The sequence below is a fragment of the Erythranthe guttata genome, chromosome 2 (genome assembly GCF_056151865.1).
Source record: "Erythranthe guttata isolate IM_541 chromosome 2, IM_541, whole genome shotgun sequence".
NCBI classification, from domain to species: Eukaryota; Viridiplantae; Streptophyta; class Magnoliopsida; order Lamiales; family Phrymaceae; genus Erythranthe; species Erythranthe guttata.
In genome coordinates, this window is record NC_142534.1 from 3,282,907 (window position 1) to 3,298,090 (window position 15,184).

At 33.6% G+C, this 15,184-nt stretch overlaps 3 protein-coding genes across 5 annotated transcripts; 1 reads left to right on the forward strand and 2 right to left on the reverse strand.

Moving 5' to 3' along the window:
• Nucleotides 1-119: 119 nt before the first annotated feature.
• On the reverse strand, nucleotides 120-1,466 carry LOC105949547 (uncharacterized). The gene is made up of 2 exons (XM_012972846.2): nucleotides 1,116-1,466; nucleotides 120-503 (listed from the first exon to the last, which is right to left on the reverse strand). Exons 1-2 carry the CDS (start codon nucleotides 1,314-1,316, stop codon nucleotides 288-290), a joined length of 417 nt encoding a protein of 138 aa, XP_012828300.2. The 5' UTR covers nucleotides 1,317-1,466; the 3' UTR covers nucleotides 120-287.
• A 5,578-nt stretch (nucleotides 1,467-7,044) lies between these two features.
• On the forward strand, nucleotides 7,045-10,299 carry LOC105949612 (tubby-like F-box protein 8). 3 transcript variants are annotated; one of them, XM_012972918.2, is made up of 6 exons: nucleotides 7,045-7,602; nucleotides 7,827-7,882; nucleotides 8,301-8,739; nucleotides 8,836-8,923; nucleotides 9,024-9,156; nucleotides 9,354-10,299. In XM_012972918.2, exons 3-6 carry the CDS (start codon nucleotides 8,380-8,382, stop codon nucleotides 10,120-10,122), a joined length of 1,350 nt encoding a protein of 449 aa, XP_012828372.2. In that variant the 5' UTR covers nucleotides 7,045-7,602; nucleotides 7,827-7,882; nucleotides 8,301-8,379; the 3' UTR covers nucleotides 10,123-10,299. The 3 variants fall into 3 exon arrangements, with proteins under 3 accessions (XP_012828372.2, XP_088681041.1, XP_088681044.1); XM_088824915.1 differs by having other exon boundaries at nucleotides 7,114-7,602; nucleotides 8,274-8,739; XM_088824918.1 differs by having other exon boundaries at nucleotides 7,341-7,415.
• Nucleotides 10,300-10,744: 445 nt separating this feature from the next.
• On the reverse strand, nucleotides 10,745-13,183 carry LOC105949613 (G-box-binding factor 4). Its single transcript, XM_012972919.2, has 4 exons — nucleotides 12,473-13,183; nucleotides 12,291-12,362; nucleotides 11,671-11,700; nucleotides 10,745-11,169 (listed from the first exon to the last, which is right to left on the reverse strand). The coding sequence occupies exons 1-4, from the start codon at nucleotides 13,043-13,045 to the stop codon at nucleotides 11,083-11,085; spliced, it is 762 nt and encodes a 253-aa protein (XP_012828373.2). The 5' UTR covers nucleotides 13,046-13,183; the 3' UTR covers nucleotides 10,745-11,082.
• Between the last annotated feature and the right edge of the window lie 2,001 nt (nucleotides 13,184-15,184).

The window sequence follows — 15,184 nt, forward strand, 5'->3', positions numbered from 1 at the left end:
AATTACCCGAATATGTACGAGGGGGTCTTTCGTAATTTGACCTTACTTCATAGGGTGGCGGCAATTTACCCTATAATATATATATTCTTCATCAAATCTTTATTTTAAGGACAAGATAATAAACGAATATAGAACCTTGAATATTAATCTCAAGTAACAATTAATCGTACAAAAAGGAAAATATTAAAAAAAAAAAAAAAAAAACAAAATATTTAGAAAGAAAATACCCTATTACTACGAATTAGCAGGCAGAAAAAAAAAAAAAAAGTAAATCATAAGCTCTCAAATCATTTTTGTTCCGCCGCTTGTGTTTTCTTTTCCTTCTCCTCCTCCTCCTCAGTGGTGGCAGCTGCCGGCTCCGCTTTCGCTGGAGCTTCTTCCGCTTGTGTTTTCTCCTCCTCGTCCTCAGCGGCGGCAGCTGCCGGCTCCACTTTCGCCGGAGCTTCTTCCGCCTTCAACTTCTCGCTCTCTACTTCCGCGGCGGCTTCTTTTGGCACTTCAACCTGCCCATGCAAAATATACAAATAATTAATATAATAAAAACTAAATTTGCAATTTTTTATTTTTTTGTAAACATATAATAAAATAAAATATTTGGCCAAAAAAAGGAAAATCATAAAAGAAAGGAAACAAATCATGTAGTAATAATATCTTGCATTTTTTTTAAGAAAATGGTAAGTATCAAAATTTAAAATAGAAAATATATTACCATTTAAAACCAAAAAAAAATCATTTTTGAATCAAATATACTTTTGTACAAACATAATTATAGAAAAAAATACTCTCCAACTTTTTTTCAATAAGAAAATATAACGAATTAAAATATATAAATTTATCTGCCTATGAACACGATTATTAATCTAAAGTGAATTTGTTATTCTGATTGAAACAAAAGAATCATAAAATTTAATGTGATGGAAATTATGCAGAGTTAGATGCTACATCTAGTTATTTACATCTGATTAATCGTAGATGAGGTTAAATAATAACCCACTAAATACACATACACACGGGTGTGTGTGATTATGTGCAGATCTACTACGATTCACATTCACCCATTATAAATAATCTAATGTAGCATTTAATTTACGAGGAAATTATATCAAGTAGCTAACCTCTACGGCCTTATTTTCGTGCTTGTCGTCCCCATCTTCCACCTTCTCCGACGCAACTTCCTCCTTATTATCGGCCTCCGCCGCCACAGTGGTTTCCACTGCTGCGGTGGTGGCGGGGATTTCCTCCTGGGCCGGTTCCGGTGGCGGAACGGCAGCGGCTTCATCCCTCATGGACTTCGGTACGCTGGCGCAGGCACCCATTATATATATTTTCCGAAGCGATCGAAAAAAGAAAAAAAAACCAACCCTTTCTCTCTGCTGTAGAAGTTTTCACTTCTTTTTAAAAATTTGCAGAGAGAAATTAAAGATTGCCAAGAAAAACAAACAAGATGCGGAGAGCTTATGATTGACGAATTTTGTGTGTCCTAGTACGAGGTTTATATATATGTTTTTTTTTAATTAAAAATAAAATAATTTTTTTTGTTTGGAAAATTGTGTTTTTGATGGTTTTGAATATAGAGAGGTCCGAGATTGAATATAGGTCGTAGAAATGTTTAAGGGCCACCAATGAATGGTATTTATGATTTTATTCCTAAAACATTTACATGTCACAAAAAAAAAAATAATAAATAAATAAAAAAAAATCAGTTTTTGCGTGTGAACAATAATTTTTAATTAGTTAGGTAATTATAGTCCCTATGTATAAAAAAATATTACCAATAAGGGCGAACTTATTATTATTACTAGTATTTATCCCCGTCCATTGCACGAACGGTATAGCATTATAAATTTATAACTAAAAAATTAGTAGAGGAAAGAACAATTGTAAGAAAAAAATTAAATTATAAAATTGTTATTATGATAGCTTAGGGTTGCCATATAACTTCTTTCTTTTATATATATTTTTCCCAATTAACAATGATCTCTTGATTCAAATATAATTTTCTGGTGCGAAAGGTCGTCTGACTGTTCTTGTAAACATATGGTGATTGCCTCACCATTGGAAACATTTTTTTTTCTTCATATTTTGCTTTGTCAAAATATCGTAAAAGGTCAAATTCGTTTTAGGTATGGAGGCGATCTATCGACAGAGCCGGTTCTGAATATAGGCGAGAGAGGCGGTCACCTAAGATACCCAATTTTTAGAAAATTCTAGGGGCTCCAAATAATTATTTATACTCTTTTGTAGTGAAATTGAATCAAAGTTTCAGATCAAAACAAGTCAAGAAATCAAACTAGAGAATAACTAAAACACCTTGCAAATTCTCTAAGATTCCAAATAACTAAATAAGAACAAATTTATAGTGGTTCGCCTGAACTAAAATGGACTACATCTACTCTTCACTAGGGAGATATTATTGATCATATCATTTGACATAGTTTATATATTTGTTGATTTTTTTTACTTGTGCTTGTATTTCATGTAACGAAATTTCTTAGATGAATTATTATTAGTTAGATACTTAGTTTTATTTTCTTCAAATATTTACTTGTTTAATACTTTTTCTATGAATAATATTATATTTTGTTTTCCTCAAAAAAAAATATTATATTTTGTTAGTATTTCTACATTTATATACTCGGAGCCTACCACCTCAATGAATGCCGGGCTCATAGCCCATTAGCTATCCACTAAAAATTTCAAGGGCAAATGTCAACATTTGTCAAATTAAGATATTTTGCTTTGAGAAATATTAATTAATTAAACTATTATTAAAAAAAATATCCAGGGCCCCCATCCCTTGTCATGGTAACTCAACGGCCCGTTAAGGTAGCGCACCCGGACCTGGTGTCCACAAGGAATCAACCCTCATTGGAGTTGAAATTCACACATTGCGGCTGCCAGGATTCGATCCTAGGACCGTGCACCAACTTACCACATCCGGAACCAGTTAAGCTACACTCATGCGGGCAAAAAAATATCCTTTACTTGCACGCACATATGGTGGAACTCGAAACGGAATTTTCGAATTCCATTGATTCCGATCTTAATTATTTTGACTTTTCGACTGTTCACCCCGTTTCAGCTTTTAATACACCAAACTTTGGCCAATCCAAATTTTCCGATATTTTAAGTATTTTTTATTTTTTATTTTTTCTGTATCGCAATCGAAACTCCAAACAAAATTATTGAAAATTTTAATTTTCGATCATATTTAATTTTCGACGGAAGATTTCATTTTTTGTGAGAATTTAATAGCTTGGTGAAAATAAGAGTTTGAAAATCAATCAACTTTAATATAATAAAATAAAAATTACTACACAAAATGGGTATTTTTGTCCTAGTGTAAAAAGCATGTCTATTGGCAATTATCATATGGCACGTGCGCACGACCACGCCTCACCACTTTTGCCTTTATTTCCTTTTTTTACGTTCGACGAGACAAAATTAATCTTAGTCATCTTAAAATGACTCAAATGCCCTCGTGAAAGGTTCTAAATGAAAAAAAAAGAGTTAATTGCATACAACCCCCTGTGTAATTGCGTATTGTCGAAAAAGTCCTCGTGTTAAAAATATTAGCGACGACCCCCCTATGTTATATTTTACGTAGCACACTGCCCCTTTACATGAAAATTGGTTGTTGACTCACGTGAAATGACAAATCTACCCTCAACTTAAATTAATGAAAATAATCGGTGAATCGGGCCCAGAGCAATCTTCTTCATATCTTTCATTCCGTTCCTTCTCCAATTCTCAAAACAAAAGTTGCAAGAATATAATCCGAATATGAAGTTACAGTTAACTATCTGCATACTTCAAGGCGGAACTAATCCCATTGATGTGTCTTCCCTTCTTGTGTGTGTGTGTGTGTACGAGAGAGAGAGAGAGAGAGAGGGACTTCAAGGGCCGATCTGCCATGGATGATTCATCCGACTCTTGATGCCGACTCCAAACTCACCGTTGAGGAAGAGATCAGAAGAAGGGGACGGCTTATTAAATGAATTGTCACAAGTTCCCCGAAAAAATCCCTAAAAAACCCAGCAACACGGACACAAGCACACAAACACAAAGCAACGAATATGGAGCAACGGAAAAAAAAATTCGTCTTATCAGCAGCGCCGTCGTGGTGAATTACAGCCGCGGCGGGGGAGGCGGCGGCGACGACAGCTGTTCTAACAGGACCTTGGTGCAAGAGGGAATGGAGGTAAATTACCTCGTCTCTGAGCCTTTAATTTCCAGATCCATTGGAGAAGAATGAAATGAAGTTGTTTTGCTGTTTAAGGGGTCAAGATTTGGGGGCTTTTTTTGATAATCCGATGAAGAGATCGGCCATAGGGTTCTAGATTGAAGAGAGGGTCTTTTTGAAAATAGCATGGACTGGATTGAAAATTTTGGAAACTTCTTTTTAGGCTAATGAAAATTCTGAGGTGAATCAGCAATTTTCAGAAATTTTCAGTTAAGGGGTATTTTTGTCTTTTCAAGCCAAAAATGCACCTCCAATCGCACAAACCGCGAGTGTATCGCACGTCAAGCTCGCATGGTCCTTATTGCATTTAACTAATTTTGATAGGGGGGTTTGTGCTAATTTTTTTAACACAGGGGGTTTTTCGGCAATTCGAAATTACACAAGGGTGGTCCTTGCAAAAAACCCGAAAAAATAATATAAGCATAAATGTTCATTATTTCAACTTTTAAATCATTTATGGAAGTAATTTTGAAATTGTAGCATAAAATAACCTATATTAATTTGGTGTTTGCAAAAGTCTTTAAAAGCAGATTATGAGCTTTTCTTTGCTCGTAATCTATTTTTCGTGTTTGCAAAATAGCTTTCTTTTCTACTTTAATCTAAAATATGAAAAATGTATACTGAACAACTTTTTTCAGCTTCAAATTTGCATTAAATATTTGAATCGTTGTTATTTTTATTTGAGATATTTCTAAAAACAAATTAAAAATTGAAATGTATGTTTCAAACATATCAATTTCCAAATTAGTTACTTACAAGAACAATTACAGACGCTCTCAATTTTCAGAATAGGGAATAAAACATATAAATACAGATTAGTATAAGCCAAAAAATTATTATAAGTTATTTCTAAAACTTTTACAAACACCGCCAAAGAATACTACAACGATAACACGGTTTCTATCTTTGAAATATGTCATATTGCAACTGTAAGTCCAATTTCAAGAAAGAAAAAACGTACAATAGAACATCGATAAATTAATAATCTCGTTTAAATGATAGAATATTCGGTCCCGACTCAAAGACAATGTGCTAAAAAATATTTCATTAAATTAATAGAATTTGGTTAGTTCCAACCGTATTAATTTATAGAGATTTAATTGTACTGTGTATTTTAATAAATAAATCGACTATAATAAAACGCGACATCACAATTGATCTTTATGAAGATTTATTGTGATATTTTCATGATATAAAAATGGAAAAAAAATGACATTTGAGAGAAGAAAACAAAGAGAATCCAACTAATAAAATTGAAATAGACAGCATCGGATGGGCTTTAATGGGTCCAGATGACAAATTGGTATTGAATTGGTAATTAAATTAGTTAATGAGAGATGACAAATTGGTAATTAAATTAGATTAATGACGCTTATAATTATAATTTTTTTGAAAATTGCTGTCACTTGATCATCAGCAGATTAGTCAACGGTTTTTTTCTTAGGTAGTTTGACTTAGGTGAAGTTCTTAAACTCACACAGCTCCTTTGAGAAAATTACAAATTATCATAATTAAATAGTCGTTTTCTGATTTAATTATATTTGTAATTAAAATTTATTGCAGTGATTATTGTTGTGGAAGAGGTATTAGGCATTAATTAGCACATAGGAAAATGAGTGGATAAGACAAATATATACAGTTGAATTTATGTTTAGAATATACCTTAGTCAACTCAAATTTATATAAGCCATGTTATTAGCAAATTGTTATTATTAATTTCCAAATTATATCACATAAAACAAAATTATAAATATGAATAAGATTTGTCGGGTGAGTCGGACCCATTAACCCGTTAAAGTCGGACCCATTAACACGTTAAATCGGATAAAAACCATTCATCTGGGATCGGATGGATAGATCTATCGATATGATTGTGTCCTGAAATTGAGAAGATCATCGGGTTTGGATCTAAGATGGTTTGATTTTTTTTAATACTCGTGAAACTTGTCATTCTCTGCCATACATAACGACGTCGTTTTGTTTATATTATGTAGTATAATAAATTAATAACATATAGTACATGCATGAATAGAGTATCTCTTACATGTCAAAACTTATATCTATAACGACAACATCGTCTTGTTTTATTTATAGTTATCTATTTTATTTTAAATCTTATCTTATAAAATTTTGAATTTAATTACTCTTTTTAATCGGTTAAAATGTGTTAATTTTGTTTTTATTCTTGACATTTTGTCATCGATGTTGTTTACGTTTGTTTCAATTTAAGATTTTACTCTTAGTCATTCGTTTTAATTTCTAAATAGTTTAGTGTAAAATTTATAAATTATTAAAAAAAAAATAGCACGTTTAAACTATAATGAGTTTTGACCCGTGAATGTTATATCATACTATAAATTTGTCAGTGACCAGTCTATCTTAAACCCATAAAAAATGATAAAACACCGTTTTTATTCTCAATTTTGTTTCCCCCTAGAGTAACAATTCTCCTAAAATAAAATCAAAACACACCCCAAATTTCAACCAAACATATTATCTTCTTGTATTACCTTATGTATCAACAATTGAAAGAAAAAAAAAAAAAAAAAAAAATCAAAACTTTTCCACTTGATTCTTGAACTAATCAAGATTCAAGAAAAGAGTGATGAACTTACCAAAAGAGTGATAAACCTTCCCATAATTTAAGCTTTAGCTCAACTAATCTCCTATAGCCCAAGTCAAAATGACCTCATTTTGCACCCACAAATTAATAAATAAATTAAAAATTGGATAAAAAAAGGAAAATCAAAATTGAAAAAGTCAAGAAATACCCATGTTGGTGTTGGGCAGTTGCTTTCTTCATAGCTTGCCTGGTTTTTGGTCACATAGTGGACAATATATAAATAAACCTCATTTCTTTTTTTCTTTCTAGGCACAAAGTAATAATCAACACAAACAACAACACAACAATCATAAACTATTCAATTTAGACTTTCTTCCCCTTTTTTTGCTATTTAGTTTTTTCTCCACTAATTTCAATTCAATTTTTTATCTTTTGTTAATTCTGTTTCCACCCCCCACCACCTCCTCAACCTTCTCTCTCCTCTCTCTCTCTCTCTCTCTCTCTGGTTCTTGAACCAGATTGAAACCCATTTTTGAGTCCGGAAGAAACCCTCTCTCTCTCTCTCTCTATGTATGTGAGAGAAAGTGAAACACAGTAGTTGCTTCTTAGGTCTGACCCACTTTTTTTTCTGTTTCTTGATCTGCTGCTTCTCTGTCTGAAAATTAAAAAAGGGTTTGTCTGAATTTTATCTTTGTGTGTGGTTAATGGTATATACATACACATATACTTACACACCGTGGACTTGGGTTTTTTCTTTTGAAGATTTCGTTTCTTTTTTTTTTTGCATCTAAGGAAGGTACAGATCTCTGATCCCATTTCATTTCGCATTTCATACATCATTCGTTTAATTCTTTAATCCCTTTTTCAAGAAACCCTATACTTCAATTCTTTTTGCATAGGAAAAGTTGAAATCTTGTCGGTCCAGTTTCAGACTGTCTTATTTTTCTGGGTTTTTTTTTTTTTTTTTCAATTTCAAGACTTGATTTTTGAAAGAGATTAAATTTGTTGTGATTCTTGCAGATCTCTGAAGAACTTGTAAGAGCTTCTGTTCTTTACTACAGACTTTTTTCTTGCAGGTTTGCTACTAACTCCTCTGTTTCCGGCTAGATTTGTTTCTTGTAAGAATGGGCTGTGATTTATTTTGTGTTGATTTCTAATTTAGGGTTTACTTTGCATACACACAGGGAAAACATGCCCAAGTTATCATTTTTAGCTATATGTGTATATGTGTGTGTGTGTGTGTGTGTGTGTGTGTGTGTGTGTGTGTGTGATTTGCTGGTGTTTCTGTGTGTAAAATCTTGATTTTCAGGGTGCTTATTGCAATTAAGATTAAATCTTTAGTGGGGCTGATTACTTACCAAGATTAATCTCTGCATTATGTCTATTAATGTGTTCTTACTGTATAAATTAAAGCTAATGCATTTTTGTAGCTAATTCGATTACCCCTTTTCTCGTTTATTTCCAAAGCCCGTCTCTTTTTTCCCTCGTTTACAGTTAAATCAACACCACAAGCATCCCGATAAATTATTCAAGAAAATCCCTACTCGAGACTTTCGAAGGGTTTTTTTTTCAAATGTCGTTCCGAAGTATAGCAAGAGATATACGAGACAGTTTCGGTAGCTTATCACGTAGGAGTAGTTTCGACGTGAGGGTGCAAGGCCACAATCACCACAGGGGAAAATCGCACGGCTCTTTCCACGAATTAAACGATCATCAGCCAATCATAATCCAGAATAGCCAATGGGCTAATCTCCCACCCGAGCTGCTCTTCGATGTAATAAAAAGATTGGAAGAGAGCGAAAACACTTGGCCAGCTCGTAAACACGTTGTTGCATGTGCCGCCGTTTGCCGGTCGTGGAGGAGCATGTGTAAAGAGATTGTCAAGAATCCCGAAATTTGCGGGAAAATCACATTTCCGGTTTCTTTGAAGCAGGTGATTATTGCGTTGGACTATTTTGCCCTTTTGTACGATAACTTTTGATATTGATTTTTAACTTGTATCGGTTTTTTTTGTTGTTTTACTATACAGCCAGGGTCTCGTGATGGAACGATTCAATGCTTCATTAAAAGGGATAAATCTAATTTGACGTACCATCTATTTTTGTGCCTTAGTCCTGGTGAGTGTCTTGTGTGGTGTGAATGCTTTTCTTTTTTTTCTTTTCGTATTTCAACGAGTGCGGTCGATCACATTGTAGTTGCTCGATTTTTTTTTTGCAGCATTGCTAGTTGAGAATGGGAAATTCCTACTCTCAGCCAAAAGGACTCGTAGAACTACTTGTACGGAGTACGTTATCTCGATGGATGCCGACAACATTTCCCGATCCAGTAGCACTTACATCGGGAAACTAAGGTAAAACTAATTACTCTATGTCGCATATTTTCATTCATTTTAGTCCTCATTTAGTCGGGTAAAATTTTCCACGATTAACTAAATATCATTAGTCCAATAACTTTTCAAGCCGTCCCGCAATTATAGAAAAAAAAAAGCTCTAATCTTTGGCTAATTGGGAGTTTATTAATAAATTTGAAATTTAAAAAAAATTGCAGATCAAATTTTCTTGGTACAAAGTTTATAATATACGACACGCAACCACCACACGCTTGCTCCGCGCAAATTGCACCGCCGCCTGGCAAAACGAGCCGAAGATTCTATTCCAAGAAAGTGTCCCCCAAAGTACCCAACGGCAGCTACAACATAGCCCAAATCGCATACGAATTAAACGTGCTCGGCACGCGGGGCCCGCGCAGAATGCACTGCCTAATGCACTCAATCCCCGCATCCTCACTGGACCCCGGTGGGGTGGTCCCCGGACAACCGGAGCTCCTCCCGAGGAATCTTGAAGATTCATTCCGTAGCATCTCCTTCTCGAAATCACTCGAATTCAGCAGCGCCCGATTTGCCGATGACATCGCCCAATCGTCCAGCGAGGACAGTAATAAATCGAGGCCATTGGTTTTGAAGAACAAGGCGCCACGCTGGCACGAGCAGCTGCAGTGCTGGTGCTTGAATTTTCGTGGTAGGGTTACCGTTGCTTCGGTTAAGAATTTTCAATTGATTGCCGCATCTGCCGCCGCCACGCAGGCGGCAGCGGCGACCGGTGGTGGTGGTGGTGGGCCGCCGCCGCCTCCGGCGGCGGCTGCAGTGGCGGCGGGTGGGTCACAACCGACAACTGGATCGGATCACGATAAAATTATTCTGCAATTCGGTAAGGTTGGTAAGGATATGTTTACGATGGATTATCGGTACCCTTTGTCGGCTTTCCAGGCGTTTGCTATTTGCTTGAGCAGCTTCGACACTAAATTGGCTTGTGAATAAGAGAGAAAAAAAAAAAAAGAAAAGAAAAAGATATTATTATATGCTTGTTGACTGAAGAAGTTCATAAAAGAAACAGGTATTTAATTTGATGGATGTAGTTCAAAATTATTGTATATTTTTCCATCCTTGGAAAAAAAAAACAATTGGTGTAATTTTTATTGGTTTGTTCTCTCTAAATTTAAATTGTTCTTGTTTCATCTTTAATTGCTACAGGATTTGAAATTTAACTTAACAAATTAAATTTAAATTGTCACTAATAGATTTAATTATTAAATTGTTGAACTTGATCATATAGTTTTGCATTATCATAAATAATTTGGGAGTATTAAATTAATGAGTTTCTATACTACCAAATTAAGGTTAACATTAATTGAAAAAGAGCAGACACAAGAAACAATAATGTTGTGGTACATCAATATTTTGTTGGCCACATGTATTAATTATTATTGACAGAAATATTATGATTTATTTAATGCATAGACAAAAATAATATCTAATATGGTTGTGTGATTAAATCCCTAGCACCTACCTGCTGACCTTTTCTGCATTTTTTGAATCTAAAAATTAAATGAATTGGATTTCTTGTCACAAAACTTACAGCATACTTTCATTAAAATAAAACTAATAACTTAAAAAAAATATAATAATAATTAAAGTAATAATTACATACACCACCAGCACAAGAAACTACAAGCATGAAATGTACAGTACAAAGTCTAGCTGTGTATTTGCATAGGAGGCATCCATACAAATTGTCAAAGTCTTTGTTTTTTTTTTTTGGGTTATATAGAGTTATTACATGTCCGAATAGCTACATTACAACTTATTATTTTTTATATATAAATAAAGAAATATATAAAACAACATCTTGTAGTTAGTTACACTATCATGCAGATACGAAACGAGTCCATGCCAGAACGTCTTCTCGCGACATTACTACGATCATGCATAGAGATAAACCTACCATTCCATGGACTGCACTCTCCTTATTACTCTCGGAGGTTTTGGTTTTCGTCTCTCCACCACTGGAATTAGGTTCTCCATAAGCTGCACGAGAATAAATTTCAAAAAAAAAAGAAGGATAAATTAAAACCCTTTTTTTTTGCGTGTAGTGTACTTGAGTAATTGCATGGATATCGTGTCTAACTAATAGGATTCACATTCTCATGTCTAGATCGGAGTATAGATATAGGTTTCGCCTCAATTATTGTGAGGAAATACATAGACTCGATCAAATTGGTAGAAAAAAACTGAAAAAAAAACATGGAAAAATTGCTATGGATAGATTCTCGACATTTGCATACAGCACAGGTCCAAGTTTTAATTTTATCCCTCAAAGAAAAAAAACCCGTCATTTATGCCTTGAAACCAAAGACAGCTATTTGCATCGAACAGGTATCTCGAAATTGTACAGAGTAAAAGTTGAGCTAATAGAATTGAAAAGTAGAAACAGAACAACCAGTTGACTATCGCAGCCTAATAGAAATCATATATGCTCAGAAAAAAAGGATTAATATTTGCAAGTTAGTAACTTCAACGAAATCATACCTGCTTGTATCTTTCCTTGTTCAATTCAGCCTGCAGACGAAGATTTTAAGTTAGAACCTTCAAGAAACATGACAAACAATACAAGATAGTTACAAGACAGTATGCTTTTAGAAATGATGACGAAAAGTTAGATAGCCGAGAAGTTATTTGTGCAAAGGGAAAGAAAGACATATTCACTCATCTTCGTTTTAAATTTGTCGAGCATTTCGAAACGTCTATTGATTCAATGTAAAGCCCTCGTTTGTCGAATAATTTCAGTCAAAGAACAGACACGTTACACGTTACACGAGTTCTTAATAAGAGAAACATACATATAAAAAAAATCGTTCGTTCTTAATAAAATGCCGTAGCTAGTCTTAGCACATCGGTATCAGAAATATTCAGTTGGTAATCTTACAGTAATTGGGAATCGACACAATCTTGAAAATTCACAATTACGACTCCTGTATCTCGATTCTCAACCATCAATCAGAAATATTTTCTTCAAGAACACATAATTTAGCCGACGTAAATTATCATAAAAATCAGATAACAATTTCATTTAAGAGACTATTCAACCAATTTCGAAATTCAAAAAATATGCAAAAAAAAAAAAAAAATATAAATAGAAACAAGGGCACCTCTTCTTCCAAAAGCTTAGCATTTTCCTCCTCCAGTTGTGTGACCAGTGTCTCCAACTCCACTGTATAAGCCTTTTAAGGAAATAACAGTGAAAATTTAGATTTGATTTTATGAATAAAATATGTAGAAAAAATTGGGATTGAATTGAATTGAATTGAATTGATTGATGAAGAAAGATTACCTGCTTACGCTCCCTGGACCTAGCAGCTGACTCTCTATTTTTTATCATTCTCTTCTGCTTTTGCTGCGTGGCCTTGTCGATCGGAAACTCCTCTCCGGCGGCCGCCTTTCTCTTCCCCCTTCCGCCGCCGCCGGTAACCGCCGCCGTTCCATCAGCGAAATCCACTCCATATCCGCCACCGGGGACGCCCATCGCCGGTGAATAATGAACCGCCGGAACCCCAGCAGCGTGAACCATATCCGCCGCATCCATTCCGAAGCCACCCATCGTCGGCGGCGGCGGCGGAGGCGTCGCAGCCGCGGCCGAAACCCTAACTTCATCCTCATCCACCGCGCCAGCCTTGGCCAGGAAATCCTCCAGAGTCATCGACGATTCCCCATTCGCGGCGGCGCTGCTGTCCTCGAGGACGATTGACTCGGAATCGGAGTAGATGTTCCTGAGGATATCGTCGATGTTCATGGAGCCCAAACCCCGGCTCTGATCGGAGTGGAGATTTAATCGGGAGGGCGAAGGCTGACGTGGATGATCCCTATTGGGCGGTGACGTTGAAGCCATCACCTTCGAAGACGCCATCGCTCGCTCTGAGAATTTGTCAATTCCGCCGATTTTATCAGAATTCCGATCAGAATTTTTTTTCTCCGACTGCAAAAAATTGCACTTTCCTTCTCCAAAAGTCTGACAAGTGAAATGACTGAGGAGAGAGAAAATACACACACATATATATATATATATACATAAATAAATATTAAATATAATATAATATATTATATATTTATACCGTGAGCGGACAAAGCGAAGAGGGAAAAAGGTACAAGAAAGATGCGACAAACGGGTGGAATCTGGCGGGTAGCGAGAGTACAGAAAGGAGATGGTACTCGCTCAATTTTTTTATTTTTGTATTTTATCTTTTATCTTAAATGCATCTCCGGATTTTCATGTGACCGGTAAGTAGAAAAAAGTTACATGACAGGAAAAAAGAAAATTGATTCCAAATTTCCAAACCGATTTATGATGCGATAAATTAATTTTTAAAAATCCATATAGTTGTTGGAATTATTGGAAGAAATACATTTTTTTTTTAATTTTTTCAAATAGCAAAAATTAATTTAAGAAAAAAATATTAAAAATTCATTATAGTTTTGAAAAATACTGGACTTCAAATTTGTGAAGAAAATGTCATTTATGATTTATGCACTTCGAAATATATGTATTGTTTTACATAAATAGATTATGTAATTTATAAGTATTTTTCTAGTAGATTGATAAATTTTTAAAATATTTTAAGAAATTAAGACCACTCAAATTATTTTAATTGTAATATTTTGATCCGAGGAAAAGGGAAAATGAAAAAAAGTGAAAATGAAAATTAATATTTAAAAAAAAATCCATAAAATTAAAAATTTTGTTCCAACTTTCATTAGGTAAACAAACACTTTTAGGTTTTTAATCAAATAAGGATTTAAAAAGGCAGTTTATACTATGCTACGTTGAATGAAATATATTAAATATATTTTTGCTATTATTATTCATATATACATACACAAACACACATATATTGAAAAGAAGTTTAATCAAAGCATTGATTCCACTTTCTCTCATATTTGAGTCAAAAGGACTTTGAAAAAAATCCGATCCTAGTTGTGATAAGAAGAGTTGACTATTGCCAATTAAAGTTCGATAAATAAACTATTATTATTATTATTATTATTATTATTATTATTATTATTATTATTATTATTATTATTATTATTATTATTATTATTATTATTATTATTGGTCCAAAATATAAATCCAAAATAAAGTAACATATATGTTATTAGAGGGCCTTCAAAAGGTCTAACTAGAGTATTATTCTGTTGTTGGTCCAACATTTGTAAAACTAACACCCCTGTCCTATGGATTTTGTATCATTTACCCCCCTGTACTACACATAAATACAAAAACCCCCCTCACATTGCATTTTTCCCAAAATATGACGAAAATACCCCTACTCAAGCATATATATATATATATATATATATATATATATATATATATATATATATATATATATATATATATATATACATTGAGCCATTTTCCACTATATATTTTACCATTTTCAGTCAAATTTACGTTGAAAATTTTGGTATTTATACTTTTTTCTCCAAAACATCTAATTGCTTACATTTTTTTATTTTCTAAATACAACCTTTTATTTTTGCCATTTTGAGTTTCTTCATTTTTTTTCTTAAATGTCTTCCGGTAGTTCAAACATCCTAAGATTACAAACATCTTTACAATCCTATTATTGTTGATAATTTGAACTACCGGAAGACATTTAAGAAAAAAATGAATAAATTCAAAATGACAAAAATAAAAGTTTTTTATTCAGAAAAAAAAAAAATCTAAGTAATTAAATGTTTTGAAGGAAAAAATAAAAAAATAAAAATTTCCCAATTAAAATTGACCGAAAATGTTAAAAAAATATAGTGGAAAATGCTCAAACAAACCCTTATATTTATAGGTTTAGAAGGGGTATTTTCGTCATATTTTGGAAAAAATATAATAGCAGGGGGGTTTTGTATTTATGTGTAGTACAGGTCCATTAATTAATTAATTTATACCGATTTAATCTAAATAATTCGGACCATATTATTTTATTTATTATTTAATTCATTAAAGTATCAAATGTCATATGGAATTGACCCGGTCTAGCATTCTCGAATTAGT

Bases quoted from the DNA above. Each gene is read 5' to 3' on its own strand.
- LOC105949612 (XM_012972918.2), top strand. From the start codon at position 8,380: ATGTCGTTCCGAAGTATAGCAAGAGATATACGAGACAGTTTCGGTAGC. The intron at 8,924-9,023 runs GTGAGTGTCTTG...TTTTTTTTGCAG, and splicing joins ATTTTTGTGCCTTAGTCCTG to CATTGCTAGTTGAGAATGGG. The intron at 9,157-9,353 runs GTAAAACTAATT...AAAAAATTGCAG, and splicing joins ACTTACATCGGGAAACTAAG to ATCAAATTTTCTTGGTACAA.
- LOC105949547 (XM_012972846.2), bottom strand. From the start codon at position 1,316: ATGGGTGCCTGCGCCAGCGTACCGAAGTCCATGAGGGATGAAGCCGCT. The intron at 504-1,115 runs GTTAGCTACTTG...TTGCATGGGCAG, and splicing joins ACGAAAATAAGGCCGTAGAG to GTTGAAGTGCCAAAAGAAGC.
- LOC105949613 (XM_012972919.2), bottom strand. From the start codon at position 13,045: ATGGCGTCTTCGAAGGTGATGGCTTCAACGTCACCGCCCAATAGGGAT. The intron at 12,363-12,472 runs GTAATCTTTCTT...TTTCCTTAAAAG, and splicing joins GGTCCAGGGAGCGTAAGCAG to GCTTATACAGTGGAGTTGGA. The intron at 11,170-11,670 runs GTATGATTTCGT...ATTCTCGTGCAG, and splicing joins ACAAGGAAAGATACAAGCAG to CTTATGGAGAACCTAATTCC.